The following is a 22,352-nucleotide window of genomic DNA, read 5'->3' on the forward strand; positions in this document are numbered from 1 at the left end:
AAAATGTTATTACATGAGGCCGCATTAGTGCATTCAGGTTATAATTCAGGTTATAAAATTCTGAAGAGGAACTTCCATTTCAGTCTGGCTTTCAAGACTATCTTAAATAATTTGGTGTATTTGTAGTAATTCACACCTCTTTTCTAGCTCTGTCCCTTCAGATTCTATTTGTGTGTTGCTCTGGGTTCATTTTCAAGATAATCCAAGAATTTTCAGATACTTTTAGGTTTACCAGTTAGGAAAAAAATTATTCATCATTTTTATCCTTTCTTACTTTACTTTTTTTTTTTTTTTTTTTTTTTAGTGGGGAGAGTGTGTTATCCCCCATACATCCCCCTCCTGTTTCATTGTGTATCTTTTCAACGTTTCTTCTAAATAATGTCTTCTCTACTGATTCATCCCTATTTCTCTTATTTTCCTACAAAATCCACTTCGCTTTGCTTATAATTTTACTAACTCTGACCTCATCACCTTTCATTTGATACACAAATGTGAGTTCATGAAGGATGGCTTAAAATTCAAAAAGGTGCTACTAGACTGGGAAAACAGAGAACAAATTACACCAGAGTGGATTCATATAGTGTTCTAGCTTTTTTTTTTTTTTTTCCCAAATGGAACAAAAGGAGAAAAGGGATATGACTCCTCAATAAACTAGACAGAAGGAGAGTAAGCCTAAATGAAGGGGAAAAGTTTGAAATTGAACCCAAACAATCATATTAAAAAAAGGTAGAACTCTCCCTATGGACAGTTTGGCATAGAAAACAAAACGTTCCTGGCTCTCTGAACATATGGTGTCCTGGATCCCATTTTCAGTATGATTTGAGAAGGTTACTAAAGGAAAAACAGATTTCATGTATCTTCCCAAATAAATGCAAATTCCTTGCTTCAATTGCCTCAGTACCAGAGGAGACTTTGATTTTGCCAAGCCTATGATAGATATTATTGCACACCACTCAAAAGTAGACATGATAGAAAAAGTAGAGGAATTATGTGTTGTATTTTTCTATTGTTTTTTCCTGTATGTGTTATATACCTGTTGTGGTCTAACCCCAGCCATCAACCAAACCCAATTGCTGCTCCTCACTCACTCCCCCGCTGGTGGGACTGGGGAGACAATCAAAGGGGAAATTTGTGGGTTGAGACAAAGAGTTTAATAGGAAAACAAAAGCTGTGCCCACAAACAAAGCAAAACCAGGAATTAATTCACTACTTCCCATCGGCAGGCAGGAATTCAGCCATCTCCAGGAGAGGAGGGCCCCATCACACTAAAGGCAACTTGGGAACACAAACACCATCGCTCCAAACTGAAATTTACTATTTCTAAGCTTAATTTTCCTTTCCTTTCCTTTCCTTTCCTTTCCTTTCCTTTCCTTTCCTTTCCTTTCCTTTCCTTTCCTTTCCTTTCCTTTCCTTTCCTTTCCTTTCCTTTCCTTTCCTTTCCTTTCCTTTCCTTTCCTTTCCTTTCCTTTCCTTTCCTTTCCTTTCCTTCTCTATTATTCATAGTTTTATGTATAGTGGTTACTGTAGCTGCAAATATCTTTTCATAACATTTAGATTTCTTGAAACTTCTATGTCCTAAGTTGTTGAACATCATCTATTTTTAAAAAATAATATAATAATCCCACTAATATGTGGACAAAAAAAATCATAATTTCAACTTTCTATTCATCAAGTCAGTGAAGTATTATTATTTTCTTTTTTTTACAAAATTGAAAGTAATTGTTTTTTGCAAAAACTGAAAGTAATTGTTCAGCTACCCACAGTCTTCCATTCTTCTAATATATTATGGCTTAACATTTGCTTTTCAACTAAAAGTCTTTTTGTCCCTTCTTTACTGTTTTTTTTTAGGAGCTGGGCCTTGTGATTACAGGAACTCTGCCGGTCTTCAATCTAACAAGGGAACAAAATGGGAAAGTTGTAAGCTTTTCATTCAAAATAAAAAACAGTCGCAGTTATATAAATTTAATTTAATGTTAAATGCCTTGAAGTATGTGTATTTTCATAGAGTATTTTGCAGTTTGTTGTCTTGTACATCAGAAACAAAGGGGTCATATCTACTTACCTGATTACCTACTGAGAACAAGAAAATGCAGTGCATTCTTTTTACCCTTTTTGTCATTCTGAGTTTCAGGGTGTGACATTCCACTGTCTATCCCTGGGCCTTAGTGGCAGTGGGAAAGCATTAAGTGCTCAATAGATGGGAAGTAGATGATGATATTATTTACACCTTTCTAAGAAATAACGTCCAGATAAATTTCTAGGAAATCTCTGAGGCTATGACATTTCAGGGTAAAAGGCGGTGATGTAGAGAATATAAATTAGTGCATAATTAGTAACAATAATGGAAAAGAGCACTTTTTAGTGCTCTAAATTAATCTAAATTTTATTTAGATTAAATTCTAAGTGTTGAATAAATAAAATTGCCCATCCCTATTACTCTCTGATGTGGAGTCTGAGTCTTCTTCACAAAACAAAAAACAGACCTGGAATATGCTTGAACAACACGTGGCAAAATATTGTACTTTTGGTGTACTTCATTCAGGTCTAAATATACAGAAATTTAGACAAAATAATATTTGATTTAGTTTCTCAGCTATTGCATAGAATGAATCAATGAGGGTTTGATCACTGTTATTTCTGCAGTTTACTTTCAGAATAGTTCTCTTAGCTTCCTTCAAAAAAAAAAAAGCAGTAAACCGAAAAAGTTGCTTAATCTTATCTACAAGACAATGCCTGGAATTGTCCAAGTCTTGTTCAAAGTGTCAGACTACTGATTATCAAAGGATGTCTTTCTGAGAAGTAAAACAGACGTGATCTAGTACACAGGGGCAAGAAGAGAACTCAAATCTGCTCCATTTGTATTTCTACCTGAATATATTTATAGGCTGCAAGATTCCTCCTCCAGCAAATTTTACAAATTTATGTAATATGGAGAAGGGATTCAGGTCACGCTATGTAAATGACTGCCCTCCTTTTCTGTAGTAGAAAAATAAATTATATGCAAAATAATTGTACTGCCCGAGTCCCTGATTTCAAATGCTGATGGTCCTTTTACTCACTGTTTTTTTATTGTGTTGGAATATTTTTCATTCATCTTTATATTATAGCCCAAAGAGTTAAGTGTTTTGAGGGCTCACTTACCAGCTGCCTAACCTAAGCATGAAAAGTAGCTCAGTGCTGGTGCTGCTAGTTTAGTATCTGCATAACTGCCAATATTATTGCATCACTTTTGCTTTCAGCTTTTTTGTTCTTACATATATTGTTTATTTATCCAGGAAAGAATTCATCTTCAGAAATAATTTTCAATACTCTCTACTAAATTCTAAATTTATTAAGTTTTATTTTGGATTACTTTGACATCATTTAAAATATTCAGAATAGATACATAACTAAATAGGCAACTTCTCAAATGTGTCTCTCAAAAAATACATGAAGGCAAAAATGCAAATTTACTGACTGTTAAAGTAATTCTGCATTGTAAATATGTCTAATACATACTAAAATTTTGGAATTTTACCAGAATCAGCTGATTCTTGGAGTAATGGGGGTCGATGTCTCTTTGGAGGACATAAAAAAACTGACGCCTCGATTTACGGTAAGCTGCTTGCATTGGGGGTTTCTCCTGAGGTATGTTTAATGTGTGATTTCTGTGCATGCTCTTTCATAAGTCATACTGCAATGACTGGGTTTGACTCAAAATACCAGCAGGCTTCTTTTCATATATTCTTTTCTATTGTTGTTCATTTTCTGGTGGTTTTCTCTCCAGCCATATATGTGTTTCTGTGTGATTTGTCCGTCAGGGTGCACTGTGTAAAAGTCAGCTTTTAAATTGGGGGATACATTACAATTATCTTCCTGTATCTAAAAGCTCTGCTCTTTAGTTAAGTGTTTGGTTCTTTGTATAGAGTTTCAGCTGATAATATTTGGCATTTATCCAGGACAGCTCTTTATAAAAAATTTCTTTAATAAAGGTGTCTGTCTATATCCTACTCAGTATGATTGATTTATTTATATAGACATCTAGCTGTGGAATTTTTATGAAAATAGCTGCTGCTGTGGAAAACAAAAGCTGAGGAAGAAAAGGAACATCACAAGTTTGACTGAAGGCAGATGCAAAGTCCTATTCCATTTAGAATGGAATAATCCCACACCTCAGCACAGGCTGCCTCAAAGGGCAGGGAAGGACTTGGGAGTCATGGTGGAGGACACACAGCACATAAATTAGAGGTGTGCCCTGGCAGTAAAAACCAGCTGTGCAGTAAACATCTGCATCAGTATACTGTCCAGGTTTGATCTCCTCAGTGTAAGAAATACTCTTTAGGCCCAGTGCAGAGCCACTAAGTTGGCTGAAGGTCTGCAGTACCTGGTACACAGGAAGAAGCTGACAGAGATGCATTTGGAAGGAAGAAGGAGCCTGAGGGTTAGGATGTGGGAATTCTGGAGAAAATGGACCTTAACACCGCCTCAAAAAGAGGCTACCAGCATAGGTGTGGCAATGGAAATCCCAGCTGAAATTAAGGAAGAAGGAGAGCAGGCTGCACAGAGAGGTTGTGGAATTGCCACTGGAGGTATTCCAAGAATTGAAACCTAGTCCAACTTTGAAGTTGGGCTTTATTTTTTGCTTTCAGTGAGAGGTTGTACCAGCTGACCTTCAGAGGTTTCATCAGCCTAAATCATTCTCCAAGTTTATGATCCTAAAAGAGTAAATATTAAGAAATTATCGTCTGTGTTAGTAATCTTATACTTCATGATGCCTGAGGCATGTGTTTTCCACAATGTGAGCATTTCTTGAAAACAATTAATTACTCTTTCTTCATTACTTTAAACCATATAATGCTAAACTTCATTTCTTTCTTTCAGCTTTGTCCAAATGGATACTATTTTGCAATTGATCCTAATGGGTATGTGCTACTGCATCCAAATCTCCAACCAAAGGTATGAAACACCTTCTAATTTACTTCTCTATAATAAAGGGATATTGACAGAAAAAAAATCAGGAGGTATGAGACAGCAATAGTGAAAATTCTCAATTTTGTGGGTGTTAGGAAAATCTATGGCGCATAAATGGCTTCATCCAAATCCACCAGCTTTGGCTTGTATTGAATTTGTTTATTAATAAAATAAAAATATGTACATTTTCAATGCATATTTATACATGTGAAGTATTTTAATATACATATTAACATTAAAACAATTAGTGGTAGCTATAATATCATTGTGAAAACAGTATCATCATTGTGAAGAATCTTGAAGCAAACTGAGTTTTTGTGCACCTTTTTTTTGGTGATGCATTCTCATTTAAATGATTGAAATCTTCATACTTGCAAAACCAAAGAAGTCAGAGGAAAACACAGTGTATTTTACTTGAATTGTTGTATTTATTTATTTGGTTGGTTTTTGTTTACCACAGCTGAAACTTGATCTCAGAGTTGGGATGGATTTAGCTGAGCACCCCTTCCCAGAACACTAGATTTTTAGTAGTTTAGCTTGAGAAAGGTCTTTCATGTTTAAACATGATACTTTTTTCTAAATATGATTAGGACACAACTTTCATCAAATTTCAGGAAAATAGAAACCAAATATTTCAGTTTGACTCTTTATCCATTAACTCTAATCCTTACCTTGTGGAGAATCCTACACTGTCTGTATCTTCTTCAATAATTGCCTCTATGACATTGATGAGAAATTTCAACATGAATGGATGATTTTTTTTTCTGAAATCAGAACCTTGATGTTGGTTTTAATGAAAGGTTTCTCTATGTGAAACAATCTTCTGTTTAGTGGACTTCTTGAAAATTCTCCTATTTTAATTGCATCTTTTCCGTGAACTTCGTCTCTTGAATTCTTAAGGTTATATTGTATAAATGACAAAGTTAAAATAGCTTTTTTTAATTGTCAAAGACCGAAGAAGAAATTAAGAATTCATCTACATATTTTAGTTATTAATTTAATTCTTAATCTGGGCGAAGTCAGCTTTGTGAATATTTGAATTAATTTCCTTGTGAAGTAATTGATACATTTGAAATCTTTTGCCAAGAGTGTAACACAAGAAAGAAAAAAGTGCTTCTGAAGAAGAGAAAGAATAACTTGACTGAAACTTTTAATGAGATATCCCTTTTGATTTTTTTAAAAGACACTTCAAAAATATAAATGAAAACCCTGGAAAAGAAGGGTTTTATATAGTCTTCATAACTGAGCAGGAGTTCAGTTTCTGGATATCTGCATTTGATTTTCATGTCTTAAAAAATGGAAGTTTTGATTTTTTTTTGGTGAATTCTTCAGAGGAAAGACTGCATCATTACTTACCCAATCTTTTCTTAATTAGAGGTTATTAGTAATTAGATGATAGCTATTGGCCTATTTATCTTTCCCTTGTATGCAAATTAAATTGTCTTTTCATTCATAGGACTAATGTAAAAAGAAGCAATGCAATAGTCTTATTTTAGACCTAATCTTGTGAGAAACTGATGGGTTTCATCTCTCTGTTCATCTCAGATGTGCTGTTATCCTGCGCTGTTGCCTCAAACATTGAAGAATAAAAACCTCTATTTAAAACTCAGCTCATCCCAACTAAATCTGGGCAAACTGAGATGTATTATTAGGGTACTAATTGTCATGGTTTCTTTGTGTAGTTTTCCTCTTAAAAGGATATGGAATTCCAGAGATGTTTTCCCTTAATGCTCAAAACTTTGATTTAGAGTATGCTTGAAACAGGATGTTTTATAAGTAATATTTGTTATGTTGTAGAACAATGTCTAAATGTAACATTAAGCATTTGAATTATTATTTTTATTGTTATTAACAGTTACACAGACTAGACTTTTCCACTCCCAGTTTGTGTGGGGTGGTGCATGCTATTCAGACTGATACAAGAACTACAGTTTAAAACTAAGGTACTCGACAAAGACAGCTATATTTAGAATTCATGGACTTTCTTTAACATGTCATATTAATTTTAGTTGAACCTCCCAGTAGCTGTTAACTTATTAACAAACAACATCTTAACCCTCTTTGGCAGCAATTTTTCAAAAGTTGCAAAATAAAACATAACTACATCTTTACCTTTGAAGAGGTGAGGGTTTCTTACACTTCCAACACTTCCTTCTTTTGAATGTCTTCTGCTTTCCTTCTGAAAATCTATTTTCTCAAATCACAACTGGTTCAACGCAATTAATATTTTGAGAAATTGTCTTGAAGTTTGTAAAGTTGTTTGCACAACTGAGAAAAGTCAACAAACAATATATTCAAAAGCGTTTTGTAACAATTTAAACCTTTTCCTTCATGTTCTGATTTGCTGAAATATATGAAAATTATGCCAAAGCATAATGAGAAAAAACTTTTAATATGCATCTTAATATAGTTTTAAACAGCTTAAACCATTTTTATGTTTGTTTAATTAGCTACTTTTTTATAGTTCTTAATTTTATGTTTTATTGTCAATTTTCTTTGTGTTGTCTGCATATATGGATACATTTTTCCTACTGTTATGGGGGAGAGCAGGTGGATGCACCACCAAACAAACACAGTCACTGAAGTGAGTCCATTAAGCATATGTTAACAAGCTTAGTCTTAATCACATTTTGAAAACAGTAAATAATTCTATTTCTCAATCTATTCTAAAGATTAGAATCCTTCTCTTCATTTTTACTATGGTTGTGATCAAAACCCATTTAACGGCAGTCCTAAAACTCCATATGCCTTCAGTGAGGTCCAATATTCTTTCTTACTGTTTAGGGTTATTAAAGAAACTTAAGAGGAGCTGGGTTTTAGGATCAATTATAAAAGTGAACAAAAAGTGAGCTATTCTCATTCTATATGTTATTCCATCAGAGTATGTGGAAGAGAGAGCTCTCTGTTAATTTTATTCACATTAACATATGTCCATTTTTTGTTTCCCTGTCCTAAAACTGAATGTAATTCTGGAAGAGAACTCAGAACTCATGATCAGGGAGAGGGGTAGTCTCTGCTTGCAGTAGTAAACATACACTGGACAGCACAGATGTTGAGAAAACACTATAAGTAGGCTGTTAACTAAAAGTGCAAAAATATAAATTACTGCTTTTTTGTTACTTCAGCAAATTGGTGTGGGCATACCAAAAGTTAAATTGAGAAAAAGGAGACCCCATGTACAGGTAACTTTGGATGGAGGTGATTAGTGCATTAGAATGCATAGACCTGGAAATATAGTTAGAAAGCTTCTGCCCTGCTTACTAGGAAAATTCTAACTAGAGAACTGTTTATTGTGACAAATAGCTTCCAAAGCATGAAGCTTGCATCCTTTCCTGTTTAAATAATAGAAAACATGCTATTGGCTGTAGTGAAGGGCATTCCATTAAATTATGATGCTTTACTAATAGGTGCTAATTAGAGTCGTGCTGTAAAAATTCTTCTTCAGATGTTGAAATTAATTTGAAGACTGGAAATAAAAAGAGACTACTTGTGCTGGCTTTGCTTGCATAAACCCAAAGTCAAGAGAAGATCAGAAGACAATTCTTGTGACTTTATTGCCAAGTTTTATTGTACAGTGTATGCTGCATAAAATTACAGAATATGAGTTGTTCAGGTTTTTTTCCCCCCCCGGGGATGTCAGAGTAGGGAATATGTTCTATCTGCTGTTTACTTGGGATTTTCTCAGTTTAGCAGACCCAACTGCACAGAATTAACTGCCATTAACCTGAACAGTGTAACTGGTCATGCTTATGTAATGCAATCCCTGAGCAGAAAACACTTAATGAAAACTTAAAAATCACTAAAGGAATATATTAAATATGTAACTAGACAAATAGTAAATTTAAACACAGTATATCAAGTTTGATTTCTGACACATATGGGAATCTGTTGTTCAAAACCTGTGGCCTGCATAGCAACATCAGTGAAACATGGTGTAAAACCCTGATCCAGGTCAGTGATTTCACCAAGTGTCAGATGGCTGTGTTTATAACACATGCAGAAGGCCACCTCAGGGCTCGGGTTTTTGTTTGTGCACTGGAGAAATCAGCATTGAATCATAAAAAGAATCTTGGTTTTCTTAGCACACCTGGCTCCTCAGCTTGCCATGGTGTGGTTTGGCTGCTGCTGGGTTTGCTGCCCAGGGAGGTGCAGCGCTGGAAAAGCTCTGGGCTCCCATCCACTCCAGATGCTCCTGAGTTCACCTCTGTGGCCCAGGGTTTTGCTGACTTCTTTCCATCGCTTCTCGTAAAAGCCTAATAGCCTTTGTCTTCATTAGTACTGCAGGTATGAGTAAGAACTAGGCTCCTGCAACACAGCAAAGAGGGTCATCCACAGAATTTGTGAGAACTGACCTCCCAAAACACACGATAACAACATTTTAGTTAACTTTTTTTGTTGTTGTTGCTGCACCAGTTCTTTCTTTCTTTGTTTCCTTCATGAGTTGTCATTGAAATTATAGATCCTTGCCTTTATTTGTCCTGCTGAAAATGGATTGCAATCCTTTTGTTTGCATGCTTCATTGCTAGTGATTTACTTCTGTTCTGTTTTGTTAAGTTGTGCTGCTGAATGTGGTGGTGGTGTGCTTATTCCAGTCATGTTACATGCATGACTGGTTAAAGAGAAGAACAAACTGAACTGTAAGTTTGTTTCTTCGTGGCTTGGAATAAACCCCAGTAAATGGCAACCTTGGAAATAAAAATTATGGAGCCCAAATACTGGTAAAAACATTCTTTAGGAAAGAGACATAAAGGGGAACAAGTCTTCCCTTTTAAAATAGCAGTGTAGGAATTTTCTGTTCCAGCTTTTAGTAATTGTCCTTGTGCCTCAGGCACATCTAAGAATGTATTTATACATGGTTAGGGTTTTTTTTCCTATTAAAAGTGATTAATAAGTATCATATAAGAGGTGTGAAGTGATATAATATAAATATTAAAAAGAAGAATGGTTAATGCGTACTTGAATTTTCACAGAATTAAAGTTTGCTATTTTGTCTTTGGGACTCCTTGAAAATGACTAACCCAGGTTATCATTTAAAATAAGTATTGACCTTGATTTGATGTGATGGCTTTATTTTTTTTCTTTTTTTTTTTTACCATTTATTTTCTCCTCTGTTCCTTTGTGTGTTGGAATGGAATGTGAACTTCATAAATGCCTCCTCTGCCATGCCAATGCCTTCATGCATGCTGTTTGGGTTTGACCATGCTATTCATTATCCATTGCATGTAAGATATATAATTTTTTTATTTATTTTTACATTTTAGCCTTTTGTTATTTATTTTGCAAGTGTGGATTTGTTGGGAGGGAAAATCAACTGCATAGCAATAATTGAATAATTTTGAATTAGTAGGGAGCACACGTTAATGCCATTATATTGAAGTTGCTAGTTTCATCAATCATATATAAATAGATATGCAAAAATTTTCTTGAAGTTGTCAGTAAATATTTTAAAGAAATATACAGAATTTTTGTCTGCAATCTTTTCAGTACATATTCTCTTCCTGAGAATAAATGTATTGTTTTTTCTCTTAGCAGACAGTAAGTCTTGTTAAGAACAAGAATGATTCCATATAGCCAGAGACATGTACATTTTGTCCTCAAGAAAATGAAGAAATAATCTTTTGTCTTCTTGAATTGTTCTATATATTACAATCTTGAAAATAAGGGCTATTGTTAAGCTCTTAGTACTCCAGACTGTTACATGAAGGCATCTTTTACCATTTGTTCAAGATATTACTTTCTTCCAATACATATATGTATTGTGATGAAACATGCTTGCATTCCTTGATAGAACAGTCACATGCATATTTGTCATTTAGCTTTGCCAGAGAATGCTGATATGAGGAATATAATTGTAATTTTGAATGAAGGGACTTTAGTCTACCTTTATTCTATATGTCAGTATAGGAGAATTGCTGAAATCTCTTTTTTTTTTCTATTTCCTACTCTGAACTGTCAGATTTAAATGGTTAAGTAATATATCCCCCCCCTCCTAGTTTTAAAGAAATGCACTATCTTCTAGGGAGTGCATTAAATAACTACTGGGTGATGAGGATGGATGATTTTTGCACCACACACAATATAAAGTCAATGGGGCTTAGTCAAAATTGCCAGAAAAAAGTTGGATTCCCAACAACTCAAGTGGAAGATGTCTCTGGCCAAGTAAATGCAGACTGTGTCTGAGAAAGGAGCAGAGGCTGGAGGGTGGTCCAATTTAGTTCAGCAGAGCTACAGTGGTCTTCCAGCACTCCTGTGGGGCCAGGGGTTTTACAGATGTAGATCACCAAAGTTCTCTGTGCTCCACAGTTGAGGGTTGACATCATCAATGTTCCTTGGATCTGGAAGCTTTGGTTTCAGTATTTCTGTGTTACAGGTTTCCATCTTCTAAACTGAGATAGCAGTACTGATGTCAAGAGAAATGCTTTTGAAACTTCAAGGTGTTCAGGGAATTCCTGCAATGCTGACAATAAAAGTGGGGTTTATTTTTTATAAACCCCAAACAATTGGCTGTAATTGCTGCCTTTTTGAATCTTGAACTGTAGTCTGTTCCCACCTCATATCAGCAAGTCTGTGTTGTCTGCTCTTGGTAAAATTGCAAAAAGTACAGTTCCCCAGCTTTCTGGTTGGATGGAAAACTCTCCCAAATTTCTCTCTCCTTTCTTGGAGGCAGGACATCAAGTGAGAGATCCATATCCTCTGCTTCCTCTGCTTCCTCTGATTCCTCCCAAAGCAGTACAGTCTGTGACATGCCAGGAGAAGGGGGAGGAGGAGAAGCACCTCAGCATGAGCCCCATACACAAAAGGCTGTGGACAGACACTGGCAATTAGTATTAATTTGATTTTCACTTATCCAATTAACCTCTCTATTCAACAAAATAAAATAAATGAGAAAGGGCCACTAGTAATGTTATGAGAGATTAAAATAGATGGGTAAGTAAACCCAGCAAAGTAGGCTAATTTGAAATGAAGGGATTAGAGTGGTTTGTAATATTAAAGTACTCTGTCTTTATTATTTGATCATTTAATATCTTCTGCTTCAGAATCCTAAATCCCAGGAACCTGTTACGCTGGATTTTCTAGATGCTGAATTGGAAAATGATATTAAAGTTGAGGTGAGATTACCTGGTTTCTTAGTGCCTGTTGCTGCTCGTATTTCACCATGTCATAACTGGAAAGCAATGAATGTTCTAGATTTTGAATGGGTTCTATTTCAATATAAATCTAAATTTTAAATTTGTTAGGATGATAACTTTATATAGAGATGAAGTTATATTTAGACAAATTAAATCCCAGCATTATTTATAGGCAAGGGCAATGTATTATATTCCTCTTATTTTGAAAACCAACATGATTGCTACTTAAATTCCTCTTCATTAAAGTACCAATTCCTGGGAAGGAAGCTAGGAAAATTTTTCAAAACATAGCACTTTTTAATATAGTATTTACCTGAAATATTTTAAAAGTATTTCCCTATTAATGCAAGATTGTTCCTGTGGCAAGAAAGAGAATTGAGAAACAATGTTTAGTGTAGACAGCAAATTAATTCCTCTGTATATTTTTCAGTTACTGATTTTGTAATATATTCAGAAATGATAACTTTTTAAGATAACCAGTTAGTTTTCTGAAATCAAATGAAAGGCTTTTAAACATTTTACATTTTTAACATATTTTTTCACTGAAATTATTTTTTTATAATGGCAGTAATCAGCCTGCCTTGGTATCTGTTTAATTCTGCCTTAAGTTTCTTTGAAATGGCTGCTTCAGAGGGGAGTTACTCTTGAACGGGTGCAAAAGTGTTTCTGTGAATCAGTGCTTCTACCTGAATCACACAGATGTGCTGGGAGACACAAGACATGCTAGGCAAAACTTGTTTTCATGCACACAGAATTCTTTCTCTCTCTGTCAGTGCTCAACAAAGTATTATGTCATGGTCTAGCAATTGAAAGTATATCAGAATTGTTGCTTCTTAACTCTACTGATTGACTATATATTTGGAATATATACTCATGAGCTTCTAATTGGAAAAATCTGAAAATTGTAAAAAATAATTATTTTTTTAAGAGTTGTGACTTCCATTTGCATTAGCATTTTCTGTGTTTTTAAGAAATATTTTGATCACTTCAATGATTATTCATGTTACATGCAACACCTACACTCTTTTTTTTTATTTCACTTTTTCCTTTTCTTCCTTGCCAATAGATTCGGAAAAAAATGATAGATGGAGAAAGTGGAGAAAAAACATTTGAAACGCTGGTCAAGTCCCAAGATGAGGTAAGATAGGAACCCAAAGAGTTACAATTTTAGGAATAAACCAAACCAGAAAAATAATGTGAAATAGTGAAATGCTGCGATATTCATTTTGTAATGACAATTTGAACCATTTCTTCCCTCCAGATTTGCTAGTTTTACTGGCTTATAGTAAAAAAAACCAAAACTGTACTTAGGAAAAAAAGAATTGTTTTGTTTCTTGGTTTCTTTGGTGCATCATTAATCAGGCAGTTGTTGATGAGGTCTTACACTCTGTTCAACAGGAAATGGACCCAGCCTACTTCTGTGCATGAATTCCAAAACAAAGTGCTTAATTTGCTTGCAGAGATGTGTGAGGATGGGTTTGGTAGTTTATATTGTGGTTGAATGGGAAGAAAGTTGTGAGAAAAAATAATAAAGTAATATTTTTATGCCATAAATGAAGACTCTTTGGGATAAGCAAATTCATCTTACAGTTATATCATGTACTTTCTGAACAGCTTGTTGAGTTCTTTATTTTCTTGTCCAAAATACTTATTCCTGAAAAACATTGCTACTGTTTTCTCTAATAAACAGACATTTCCTAGCAATAGGAAACATTCAGATTTGATATGGGTCATTACATGGATGCTCTAATTCATGGGGACCTCAGTGAGAAGAAATCAAGACTGGTGTGCTGAAGGAGCAGTTCTGGCCAGAGTATGCCCCACAGTTACAGTTCCACAACAGCTTTTCGGAACTCTTTTGGAAATCTTTTGCTCTGACCATATATCAGTTTGAAGATATCTAATTCGATGACTTAGCAGACACTGCACAACCCAAAGATACAAACTCACTATAACAATACTTAAAAGAGTTGCTGCAGTTAATTCATACTGACCTTCCCCTCTTCCCATATTCTTCTAGATTCCTGTATCAGCAGTGCCCTTGCCTCCTTTACTGTTTTCTGCTTTCTCACAGTAAAATGCTAAAACCACGCTTTACAATACTGCTTTACAATCTCTGGATAAATCCTGCTTTGTGAAAATATTGTGTTTTTTCCTGAATGGTTCCAGTGTTGGAGAATGGTGCACAAATAGGTGTTTTCTGGGGCAGAGGGACTAAGCCCCAGTGGATGCCCACTCTGCCCCCTCACCTGTGTCAGGAGCCCATGCTGTTTAGGATGTTTAGGATGCCACCAGTCTGTTCCCTTAAGAGAAACTGGGTCTTTCCTGGGCCACTGTCAGAGAGTCCAAAGTCCTTGTGGCATCTGAGATGAGGATAAACTGCTACTGAAGGAAGAGAATCCATGCTGGGACATTTTCAGATTTATGTTGTTTTGTTTAAGGAGTGTCTTTCTAGATCTATGGGTGAAAAAGGCTCTGTGGAGGTGGTTCGAAGAGGAAGGGTTAGAAGGTCACAAAAATACAATAACACGATTCAGGTTGTACAAGAAATTGCATTAATGGCAAACATTTTGAGGAGATTTCGGGCTGTTAGTACATTTCTTAGGCTCTGTTCTGCAAAAGACCTGAAACAGTTGGTCCTGCAACTCTTTGCCCAAAGAAAGAGGGAGGGAAGTATTGCAAATGCTGAAGTCAGTTACAGTATCTGGGCAGGAGGGAGGATGCAACATCCCTGGGTGCATGAGAATGTGCCAGTTCCACACGGCCCAGACCACAATCTGTGTTGGAATAAAATATCCCAAGCCTTTGATCCCACATGTCTCAATGCCAATGAAATTAATTATCCTCACCTTCCCTTTCACCATGGCCCAAGATTTCTTCTTCTACCCAGACCTCTCTGAGAGAAGAAAGGGGCAGCCAGAGCTGGCTGGCTATGATGACTGCTTCCAGCCATTGCAGCTCCCAGCTCCAGGCTGCTAGAACCAGAAACAAGCTGCTCTAAACCACGGGCCACGCATGAGCCATGCATCACTTAGCACTTGATAGCTTCATATATTTTCTTATAAAATGGGCTGATGTGGTCGGTTGCTCTGAACTGACAGTTGCAGTCTTCGGGCTTCAAATTTATGTTCTTTTTGTTTTGCTTTTTGGTTTAAGTTTGCATCGCTTTCCTTTTGTGTTGCAGCTGGCCCCAGCAGTGTCTTGGGAGATGACTTCATACTACAGCATAGACACTGGACTTGTAGCAAATGTGGGTGGGGTGCTCTGGAGTCTCCCAAGGCCTCAGGGGCTTTCCAAGTAACAGAGAAGATGCCATAGGAACAAAAGCATTGCCACATTTGGCAGCAGGGGTGGGCAGTAGTGAAAACTGAAGGGTCACAAAAGCTGCAATACCATGTGTGAGTTCCTTGGCAGTGATCAGCTGGGGATGGGATGGGCTCAGACTGCCCACTAAGGAAGCTGGCAAAGGTAAATGGGAGCTGAGGTGTGAGGATGTGTTATCTGCTCGGTTTTCTTTGAAAGGAGCTTTCAGCCAATTTGCTTTCAAGCACTGTGACAATGCTGGTGGCAACAGGATTTAATTACAGCCCAGTTCTTCTCTCCCCTCCCACCTTGAGAACTGTTTTTTCTTGTGGAGGTACCCATGACACTGTGCCTGATTTGGAGGGACTCCCAGCCCTAGGTTCAAGTGACTAATTTTAGCCTGAAGTACACATTCAGTACAAATAGGCTTCAATAGGAATCTCTTCAACTATCTTTTTACCTTAAATATAAAATGTATCAGAGTACAAGACACTGTTATATGCATCTTCTTTCCAATTTTCTTTTATCTTTTTTTTCATTTTCTTTCATATTTTTTTTTCATTTTTTTTCAAAAATGACTATTAAGTTATTTATCCTGACATGCTTTACTGAAAAGCAGCAGCCAGGTAATGAGAGGGTTTCAATTTATTAATGTCATATAAGTCACCTCTTTCCCAAAGCCGTGGTCATTTTCTCACTATCCTTTTACCATAGGGAAAGAAAGAACCTCGAGGTATACCTGTGGTACCTGTCACCAGTGTTTGCAATGTTGCAGTGCAACAGCTGTACAGTCTTCACTGCTGGCATACTTACAAAAATTTGATTGTTAAAGTAATAATATGTTGCAGCTGGCATAATCTTATAGCTTTCAAAGTGGAAAGCTGAGTAGAACAATGTCAGCCAGGTGGATGCATGATTAAATCTATGGGGAACTGTGGGACTGTGCCTATCATGCTATTTTTCAAACCACAAGAAAACAAATGGTAAAGATTATCCTAATGTATTAAGTTATTTAAAAATAAACATTTATTTCAATGTAACATTTTTTCCCAAATTCAAGACCTTTCTAATTAGATTAGAAACACATGTTAAGTTTAGCACGGGATGTCTGTACAATCAGAATTACCAGACTGTGCCTGTAGTTATAATTCAAATTTAAATGCATTAGGCCAGTGGTGGTGTGACCTGAAAGGACAGGCTCTGGGTGTTTTTGTTTTTAAAGACTTACCTACAAAGTGTTTTTGTAACTGAGGGTTGTTTTTTTTATTTTATTTTTAATCTTTTCATAGTTTAACGGCAAAATTATTCATAAAAGAGAAAGCATTTTTTATCAAATTTTAATTTGCATATGTTTGCATAGGTCTGGCTAATGTGAAACTTAAAGGTCAGGTTTGTCTGATTTTATTTAAATTTAAATTTTGCTAATGTTCAATAAAAATTATATGGTTGATTCTTTTGAATATATTTAAGAAAAAGGAGTTGCAGCACAACCCATTATTTTAGCAAAATAAAAAATAGAACTACATCAGATTTGTACTTGATTTTACACACTATTTCTCATAGAAAAGTCACATTTTCTGAAGCTCCTTAGTTTAATAATTTCATTTTTCACCAATATCTCTTTGTAGAGGTATATTGATAAAGGGAACAGAACGTATACATGGACTGCTGTGAATGGCACTGATTACAGGTAACTCATTTCTGTCCACTGACTTCCTTTGTTCATTTAAGTGTCTTTTCAGTTAATTTTGGTTAATATTTTTAGCATTACAATTTTTATACTAGATAAGGTGACCCTGGTGTGTAGATTTCTTCAAATTCATTTAAGCAGACAACATTGTAACATTAGAAGAAATGTTGAAACATTCCTTAACATTACCCAAAACAAGTAAAGGTTTTTTAAGTCTCAGGAAAGTTAAACGACTCCAGTTCAAAACTACATGGTATAAATACTGAGTCAAATTTTGACCAAAATGCTATTTCTGTTTTGGTGAATTACAGTAATCCTCAGACAAGTTGTATTCCAGTTTCTGTTGTCTTCTGCACAGGTGTACAGTCACTGAGAATGCAAACATTAATTTGAGTGTAAAACCAAACAAATCAGTTTTAACAACAGAACATAAATCTAGGATCTTCTATTCACTATCCCGTTTTTCTGTTTAACTGCCTCTATCTTCATACTCTGTAAGAAAAGGAAGTTTTTATCAGACTGCCATATAGCAATCACTAGAGAAATACATTTGATTTACATGACTTCGTAATTCTGCCTGAGCTTCCTGGCATGAGATATAGCAATAAATCCTCAGAGTATCCTTGCAGAAAACTTATTAAACATAAAATTATAGATTTTAATTAGCAATTTCTGCTAGCAATAACTGTTAATGACAGGTACACTGTCACTGATTTCCCTGGAGGAGAACTGGTAGAAGGCTATCACTAAATACTCAGCAATCTCACTTATATTCTGTATAAATTGCAAATGTGTCACTAAAGGTCAGCTCATTTATGGGTCAGCTGTGCAAGATTTTTAATGTTAATTTCTGCAGTTCTTCATTAGGAACTGTTGCAGTTCTGCATGGATATAATCCAAGTATAAAATTAAGGATGCTACTTGGGAGTTGATGATACCTATTTAATGATTACTCATATCTCCTGGCCTTTATATACATTTTTAGAAGTGAACTCTTCTACATATGTGTAGAATTTAGCTGCAAAAATAATTCCTACATATTTTGAACAAAAATAAGTTTAATTTAAAAGAAAACTTTGCAAATGCTCTGCAAATCTTAAAATATTAGTGTGCAATTATGTTCAGTAATTGTTGGTGGTGACTAGATGAATAAAGAAAATATGTTTTTGGATCCTGAATGCAATGGATGTGAATGCAAGTATTGCCAGATGCATTTCCTGGAGAATATTGATCGTTGTTTTATTAGTGAGAGTCTCTGGTCAAATGATGTGTGCAAAGCAGCACAGTACTAAGTGATATTTTTGCAGTCAGTGATTACCATGACGTGTTATATTGAGATGTTAAGTGTGTCTGAGGAGATACAAAAATCATGTATTTTTTTTTATTTGCAGTTATTTGGAAATTCCTTGCCTATCTGCTAAAAAGTGCATTTGTGTTTAAAAGTGTAAATAGGAATGAAAATAAACACAGGGACCATCAGGATTGGCATAAAAGTACTTGTGTCTATTACTAAGTGTGAGGCTGATATTTCACAGTGTGTGTGCCTCATCTCATGACAGTCCAAATTCCGAAATTGTTAATGACTTTCAAAACACAAAGAAGCTGAAACTAGAAAACTGCTGCAAATAACATAATTGCTTTACTTGTCTCATTTCTGTTGCAGTTTGGCACTGGTGTTACCATCATACAGCTTTTATTATATTAAAGCCAAAATAGATGATCCTATAACTCAAGCCAGATGTAAGTACTGTAAAGATTCCCTGGTTTTGTCTGGTATTGCCAAGTCTCAGATTCACTTAAAAAGCAATCTTTGAAATTCATAAATTTTGTGGAATTCAGTGATGTTACCATGATGTGCCCAAAATCTTCAGCAATGATTCTAACCTGTTGGAACATATGAGGTGCAAGAAATATTCTATAAAAATAGAATATGTGCAGAACATGTCAGTTCCACTGACAATCCCACCCCTTGCTCTGTGCCTATAGAATCATTGCTTTGTGTATCCTCTATTGCTGTCATTTTAAGGGTCTGGATACTATTTTTTTTAATTTTATTAGCAAAATAGGTGATATAGACTGTAGGAATTTTTTTTTTGTATTGTAGTTACAGTTTAATATTTAGCATATTATCTCTGCTAGAACAATGTGAAAGCTCTGTTTGGTTTGGGTTGCAGTTAGGTTTTGTTTGATTTACAAATAGTTCTAGTGGATGTTTGCATTGTAGTTTTATATTAGACTGATTTCAAACCATTTACAGATTCTGAAGTGATAGGTGGAAATTATACTTGTCAGTATTCAAAGGGGGTTTGTTTTGTTTGGTGTAGCTTAACTGTAGTCTTGGTAGTACACAAAAGAGAACCAACCACAGCCTTTTAATTTTATCCAGGTTTTTTGATAAATTTAGAACAAATATGTAGTTAAATAGAAAGTTTGAAAGACATAAAAAAAAAACCTCAGAGAGGCATAGATACTTTTAGTTTAGAGAAAACTTGGTTAGCACTACATCATTCTCCTCTACCATTGCTCCCACATATGAAGAACAGATCAACGTTTAATAATCAGTGATTTATTTTGTACCTTTTTCCAATGAGTACTTTAAATTTTTAAGCAGAGGGTATGATTCTCTTGATGAATTAGATCATCTGGTTTTGCACTTGTATCAATAAAACCTGCAAAACAGACCCTTGAAATAGCCACAGTGTATAGAAGGTACTGAGAAATAACCAAGAACCTATTCTTCAGTCTTCAGAGATGTTTGTCTTTTTTTTTCCAGACTACAGCTGTATGTAAATTGAACCTTTGAATCTATGTGCAATATTTTTATTCAAGGGGCTGTTTGAATAAAATATTGGTTTGTGACCCCTTGTGCTTTACCCTGTTTTTTTCTGTTTCCCTGCTTTCTCTTTCTGATGGATAGTGACATCCAAAAAGGGCAAGTATATTCTTGTTGCTCAATTTCCTTCTGTTTACTGCAGTTGATATTTTTCACTTATATTTCTATTCCTACTGGATATTCTCCTCTGTATTCCTCATCTCAGGATTCTCTTCATGATCATTGGGTACCATAGCAATAGAAAGGGAAAAATAAAAGTGAAGTATTTTTCTGTTTTCATGCACATTTTAATATGTTGCTAATCTCTTCTCCTTCTTTGTCTGGTCCTATCAGTGTTCAGTGATACCACCTATTGAAGCTTTTTTTTTATTTTCAGTAGGATTTACAGTGATGCTACTACAATTGAGTTTTTACACTTTATTGCAGAAAATATTAGCATTTTTCTTCATGTTCTAACAACTCAGTATCACAAATACTTATTTGTATCAGAGTTTACTTCTAGTGAAAATATCTCATTTTTTATATTTGTTTGATATTTGAAAATATCTTGTGTTATTAATATCTTGTGCTATGCTAATTAAATGTCTTAAAGAAATTGTTAGATATTATCTTACTGTTTCCAGTTGTATGTTGTATATAATAATCAAGTAATTTCTTCCATGTTGCATAATACTGAAAAGCCTAGAATTCATGAGCAAGAAAGTGTCTGAAACATTTCTTTCTAAATTCATGAATGCATGCAAAAGTCAGCCAAATATTTTGATAAGATAAACAATGGCAAAAATTCCAGTTTACTTACTTGGTGTTTATTCTTCATCTCTTTAGTTACAGAATCACTGAAGTTTGATAATTTTGATGAAGCTGGCTATACATTTTTAGCACCCAGGTTGGTTGATTTCCCAGTGATAAGTGTTATTTCTGCATCTGATCTGATTTTTGGCACATGGAGAATACAGATTTGACCAATTAAGCTTCATTTGGTAACAAATTATCAATGTTTTTTCATGCTGGAGTGTAAAAAGCATCTTCAGGCTCTGATTTCTGCTCATATTAGTCAGAGAGCTGCAAAAACTGATATTGATATTTTAATGGAAAACTTTTTCACATCTGGGCATTTCTTGTGGTTCTGACTTCTAAGATTTTACAACTATTTTTAAAATAGGTTTCATAATACTGACCACAGCATGTTTCCCAACTTCAAGACAAAGGCTTTCAAAGCTCTCTATTACTTAAGTATTAGTTAATTTTCAATTAATTGAACATAAAAACTATTAAGTCATTGAAAATTTATTGACTTCATTAGTTTCCTATGTTTTGGGTTTTTTTAAATGGGAAAATCTGAAGTTCTTATTTCCCCTTTAAAATTATGATTGCAAGAAAAACCTGGAATGATAAAGACTTCCTAAAAATTGAGTTCCTCTAAAAGATAGTCATGATAAAGAAAGGAAATGCTCTACAGTTAATTGAGAATTGTTGCATTCTTTTTTTATCTGATAAATTTCTGTATACTTTTAAATTTCAATTAATAGATTGATTTCAATTAATAGATTGATTTATGTGAAGTCTTGTATCTTAAAATGTATCCTAATTTAATTTCTCTGAAAGACTGAATTTATTGAGAATTAATTGTACTAATTACAGCTTCCAGCAAGTCCCTACTGTCATACAGAGCAAAGTCTGTTTGATATGTAGTCCTGCTTAAATGTGAATATTGGTATAGTAAGGTAAATTCTGCCTGTGGTATCTCTGGATTATGGTAAGGTAAATAAAGGTTTATAACATATCTTAGTCATATAAAATACTTGAGCACACTTCTTTTGTGTGTAAAATTAAATTCATATAAAAGCTCATTTTAAAAAGAGAGTCCCCTGCTTTACTGCTAAACACTCTTCACATTTTAATTAAAGTTGTTTAATGCCATTCATCATACAATATTTGCCTCCAAAATGCCCAGTGACTTCTATTTTGCTTGCTTGCATTCAGTGAAATGCCCAATGATATATTGCTTTATTTCATTATACAAGGGACAGGAGTTTACTGTTTATCTGCTTTGCATATGTCAAAAAAAAAAAAGAGTGTTTATATGTTCATGTGGTTTGTACCCTAATAAAGTTGCATTTGAAACTTCTCAGAGGACAGGACCTTAACCTATAAATCTGGCCTGAGTTGAGCATGGGGTGTCTGTGTTTCACCAGCAGTCCAGGTTCTTTCCAGTACAGTTTAATCCAGAAGCAATTTAAATTCACTGGGCATATTTTTAGTGTACAGACTATGATGTTCTAATATATCCTACACCACTCCTCCATTTTTTCTGGCAATCTATTCCCTATTTCATGCAGGCAGAAATTTATTTCCTGCAGATGTCTGAATAATTGATATGGTAATCAATAAATACAGATCATGGCAGCCAATTGACAGAGCAGTACCAGCTACTTCATAATAGTTG

At 34.8% G+C, this 22,352-nt stretch overlaps 1 protein-coding gene across 9 annotated transcripts in view; it reads left to right on the forward strand.

Moving 5' to 3' along the window:
* The window catches only part of CACNA2D1 (calcium voltage-gated channel auxiliary subunit alpha2delta 1), a 361,055-nt gene that overhangs the window by 309,927 nt on the left and 28,776 nt on the right, over positions 1–22,352 (forward strand). For 2 of the 9 annotated variants that reach the window (XM_038153955.1, XM_038153956.1), the window contains exons 16-25: positions 1,849–1,917; positions 3,521–3,595; positions 4,861–4,935; positions 8,076–8,132; positions 11,988–12,059; positions 13,147–13,218; positions 17,012–17,073; positions 18,737–18,813; positions 19,991–20,005; positions 20,732–20,792. In XM_038153955.1, coding sequence (XP_038009883.1) covers positions 1,849–1,917; positions 3,521–3,595; positions 4,861–4,935; positions 8,076–8,132; positions 11,988–12,059; positions 13,147–13,218; positions 17,012–17,073; positions 18,737–18,813; positions 19,991–20,005; positions 20,732–20,792 — 635 coding nt within the window. The remainder of the gene's footprint in view (positions 1–1,848; positions 1,918–3,520; positions 3,596–4,860; positions 4,936–8,075; positions 8,133–11,987; positions 12,060–13,146; positions 13,219–17,011; positions 17,074–18,736; positions 18,814–19,990; positions 20,006–20,731; positions 20,793–22,352) is intronic. The other 7 variants (XM_038153957.1, XM_038153960.1, XM_038153962.1 and 4 more) reach the window with 5 other exon arrangements.

The sequence above is a fragment of the Motacilla alba genome, chromosome 1A (genome assembly GCF_015832195.1).
Source record: "Motacilla alba alba isolate MOTALB_02 chromosome 1A, Motacilla_alba_V1.0_pri, whole genome shotgun sequence".
Classification (NCBI taxonomy): Eukaryota; Metazoa; Chordata; class Aves; order Passeriformes; family Motacillidae; genus Motacilla; species Motacilla alba.